The sequence below is a fragment of the Microtus ochrogaster genome, unplaced genomic scaffold (genome assembly GCF_000317375.1).
Source record: "Microtus ochrogaster isolate Prairie Vole_2 unplaced genomic scaffold, MicOch1.0 UNK18, whole genome shotgun sequence".
NCBI lineage: Eukaryota > Metazoa > Chordata > Mammalia > Rodentia > Cricetidae > Microtus > Microtus ochrogaster.
The window spans coordinates 1,251,237-1,255,419 of NW_004949116.1; the positions used below are offsets into that span (position 1 = coordinate 1,251,237).

Below are 4,183 nucleotides of genomic sequence, written 5' to 3' on the forward strand. Positions count from 1 at the left end.
GGGTACACCGCCTGTCACCAAGTAGGAAAGGGTTCAGGTGGCTCACAGTCTGAGGGATACACCGCCTGTCTTTGCAAGGAAGACATGGTAAACTTCAGCTGATCCCAGGACCTGAAGCCATATAAAGCAAAGCGTAGGATGATAGGAATGGCTGCTTAAGAAGGGCAAACTCCTGTACCTCTCTGCCCCCCCCCCATTACAGGTGTGAACTAGAGTCCAAACCGCACCCTCTGAGATTTCCAGAGGCGAAAATTAGGCATCATTTCTCAGGTGCCATCACAGTTGTTTGTTTGAGGCAGGCTCTCTCACTGACCTGGAATTCATAAAGCAGGCTGGCTGCCTGGCTGGCCTACCTTAGGGTAGACACCTGCTTCCAACTCTGAAGTGCCAGGATTGTAAGGAAAGGTCACCAGTCCCAGATAGTTTTGCTTTTTGTTCTTTAATGTAGGTAATAGAGATTGACCTTAGACTCTCAGGTTTGTAAGGCAAGCACTTCAACAACTGAGCCACCTCTCCAGTCTCCTGAAGAGATCTTTGAAAAGGAAAGCTCTTCTCAGATGTGCGTGCTCCACTGGAGTTTTCTCCAAGCCACCCTCTAACCTCCTAAGAACACTTACAGTACACGGGGTCTCACCTTTTTGGGCACAATAAAACATGTATTTCTCATTTCCCTCAGTGCAACTGAGGAACCAAGCACATAAACAGTCAATGAATACTCATTGCATCCAGCTTGCTTTAGACTGAACATATTTCCTCTAGGGGGTATGCTGGCTAGTTTTATGTCAACTTGACAGAAGCATGAGTCATCAGAGAGCAGGGAGCCTCACTTGAGAAAATGCCTCTGTGAGGGCGTTAGGCAAGCCCATAGAGCATTTTCTTAATTTCTTAATTGTGAATGGCATGACCTTTGAGTGGTGGTCATGGATTCTGTAAGAGAGCAGGCTGAGCAAACCATGAGAAACAAGCCAGTAAGCAGCACCCCTGCATCCAGGTCCCTGTCCTGCTTGAGTTCCTTTCCTGACTTCCTTCAATGACGAACTATGATATGGAAGTGGAAGTGGAAGCCAAATAAACCCTTTCCTTCCCAAGTTGCTTTTAGTCATGGTATTTCATCAAAGCAACAGTAAACCTACTAAGTCGAGGACCAATGTTAGTCTGCTCTTGCCTTCACAGGAGATATCCTGGTGTTCTTGGATAGCCACTGTGAGGTGAATACAGTCTGGCTAGAGCCCTTGCTGCATGCCATTGCTAAGGACCACAAAATGGTGGTGTGCCCTGTGATTGATGTCATCGATGACAAGACACTGGATTATAGAGCAGCACCTATTGTAAGGGGAGCTTTTGACTGGAACCTGAACTTTCGATGGGACAATGTTTTCTCATATGAGCTGGACGGCCCAGAAGGACCAAGCAAACCCATCCGGTGAGATTCTTCTTGTTTGGGGGACTGTACTAAAATCAATGCTTTATTTTGCCACCCTTTTCTTCTTTCCTTTCTTTCTCTTTCTTTCTTCTTCCTCTTCTTCCTCTCTCTTCTCTCTTCTTTCTCTCTCCCTCCCTTTCTTTCCTTCCTTTCTCCCCTCCCTCCCTCCTTCTATCCCCCTCTTTCTTTCTTCCTTTATCTCCTCTTTCTTCTTTCTTTCTTCCTTCCTTCCTTCCTTCCTTCCTTTCTTTCTTTCTTTCTTTCTTTCTTTCTTTCTTTCTTTCTTTCTTTCTTTCTTTCTTTCTTTCTTTCCTTCTGGGTCTCTATATGTAGACCTGACTGTCTTGCTGTCTTTGAACTCTCTAGATCAGGTTGGCCTCAAATTCACAGAGATCTGCTTGCCTCTGAGCCCTAAGTAATGGGATTAAAGGTGTGTGCCACTATGCCCAGCTTGCCACGTGTTTCTTAAAGTATTAAGTTTGTTTCAGCTGACGCTGTACTTTATGCCACACCACATTCAGAAAGATACCATGGCTGTTGAATGTTGCCCTGATTTTGTGTGTGTGTGTGTGTGTGTGCGTATGTGTGTGTGCGTGAAGTGTGTTCATAAGTCTATGTGCATGTGGAGGTCAATCTTGGGTGTTGTTCCTCGGAGCTGTCTACCTTGGTTTTTGAGACAGTCTCTTACTGACCTGGAACTCACCAAGTATGCTAAGGATTGCTGGCCAACAGGCCCTTGGGATCTGCCTGTTTCCATACCCTAAACACTAAAATTCCAAGTGCATGCCACCATGCCCAGATTTTTTTTTTAGATGGGTTCTGGGGATCATGATTGCAAAACAGTCACTTCACTGCGTGAGCCATCTCCCTCCCCCAATTATCTTTTTTTCATTTGCAGGAGGGAGTTGTCTGGTAACTGTGGAGCAAACTGCCATGGTTAGTTTGAATTTGCCAAATTCACACAGAAAATCTTTACCCCAGTGTTTCCAGGTGCAACTTTACAGACTGAGAGGAACATGATTCTCCTAGCTCATTTGTCTTGGAAGATGTATTAATGTGAACATAAGGCACATCTGGAGGGCCTTCCTGACGGCTAGGCCTACATTTCCTGGAAACTTGATGTGAAACTTCTCTCATTGCTAACCCCATTTGCTCCCCCAGGCCAAGTAGCTGCCATTTCCTAACCCTGTAGTAGAACTGTGCAGACAGAAGTCATGTTCACACTTCCTTACTTGTAAGTTTTAGGGGACAGCACTAGCAGGGTGACAAGAATCAAACGCCTATAAAGTTACCCACTTCACGTGGGCTGCCATCTCCTGGCCTCTCCTGGCATTACTGGACATGACACCATGTCTGGGAACACATCCCAGAAGCTCGCTGGGCTTTGCTCTGCTTCTCAGACACCATCCCTGCAGACTTCTGCTCTCTCCCATCCCCCTCCTCGTTGTCTCTGCTCTAACTGACACCCCAGAGGCTACATCCAAGACTCTACAGCCAGACATCTGCAGGTCTTTGGCAGCAAGCCATTCCCACCCCATTTTTATTGGGTTATGTGGGGAGATTGTATCTAATTTCTTGAGTTCTTTACAGATTTTGGATATTTGGCCTCTATTGATATGGAATTGGCAAAAATCTTTTCCCATTCTGTAGGCTGCCTCTTTGATTGATTGTGCCTTTTGCCTTTCAGAAGCTTTTCTGTTCCATGAGGGCCCATTTATTACTTATTGATCTTAGTGCCTGCACTATAACTTTACTTCTTTGACCCAACTTCCTGTCACTGCCTGACCTTCCTCTTTCGTGTCACAGGCAATGGAAAGAGTTGCATATTTACTTTGAACTTCAGTGTTTTAAACTGATGTCAGTAAGAATTTGTCACCTCTAAGACCTGTGACTGTCATCCCAATGTCCAGTTCACTGTTTTCCTGCTGTGTGTCTCACCATCCCCTGCCCCCTCCCACCTTGCTGTGTCACCTGCCCATCCACTCTGCTGAGCACCCCTTTGCTCTGCAAGCTGCTTTTACCTTGAAGTGCCCAGGGCCTAACCCTTGCTCCTCACTCCACTTCTGCCTGGTCCCAGACTGATTCTTAACCCATCCTAAGCTGATGATTCCTGCAAAAGCTAATACTGACTTTGAACTTAAGGTCCTGGAACTTGAAGCTTGCTAGGACTGGAAGCCGTGTGTCATCTGTGTCCATCTCTGACTCTAGCCCAGTGTGCAGACCCTGTGTGTCATTCATATGCACGAGAGTCCTCACTTTTCCAGATGTTCACACTTTACACACCTTTTACAACTGCTTTTTAAATACTTTTACTCGTGAGGGCAGCAAGCTGGCTCAGCAGGAAAAGACACTTTCCAACAAGTCTGACAAGCCAAGTTTGGTTTCTGGGACCTACATAGTGAAAGAAGAACTGATTCCTACGAGCTGTCCTCTGGCTCCACACACACGCTGTGGCACACAGCTACCCCACACATACTGGTTTGCATCTGTACAACTGTAAAAACTCCTTTCTCCGTTACACTAAGTATATATACAGAAATTAAATTTATTAGTGTCAAAAATACTGACGATAAACTTAACAGGATCTAGATTCCCCAATAGGGTATGCCTACAAAGGAGTTTCCTGATTGGTGTGGACTGCATTGTGACCAATGTTTGACACAGTTACAGCATTTCCACACTGCAGACCACGCTTCTCCAGCACCTATAAACTCTCATTTATAGTGATTCTCAAAATTAATGCCTTTTTTTTTTTTTTTT

General features: G+C 45.4%; 1 protein-coding gene across 1 annotated transcript in view; it reads left to right on the plus strand.

Moving 5' to 3' along the window:
* Nucleotides 1-4,183, plus strand: part of Galntl5 (polypeptide N-acetylgalactosaminyltransferase like 5) — a 44,260-nt gene that overhangs the window by 19,200 nt on the left and 20,877 nt on the right. Inside the window, exon 6 of the mRNA XM_005367443.1 lies at nt 1,174-1,423. Within this exon, the coding sequence (XP_005367500.1) occupies nt 1,174-1,423 (250 nt within the window). The remainder of the gene's footprint in view (nt 1-1,173; nt 1,424-4,183) is intronic.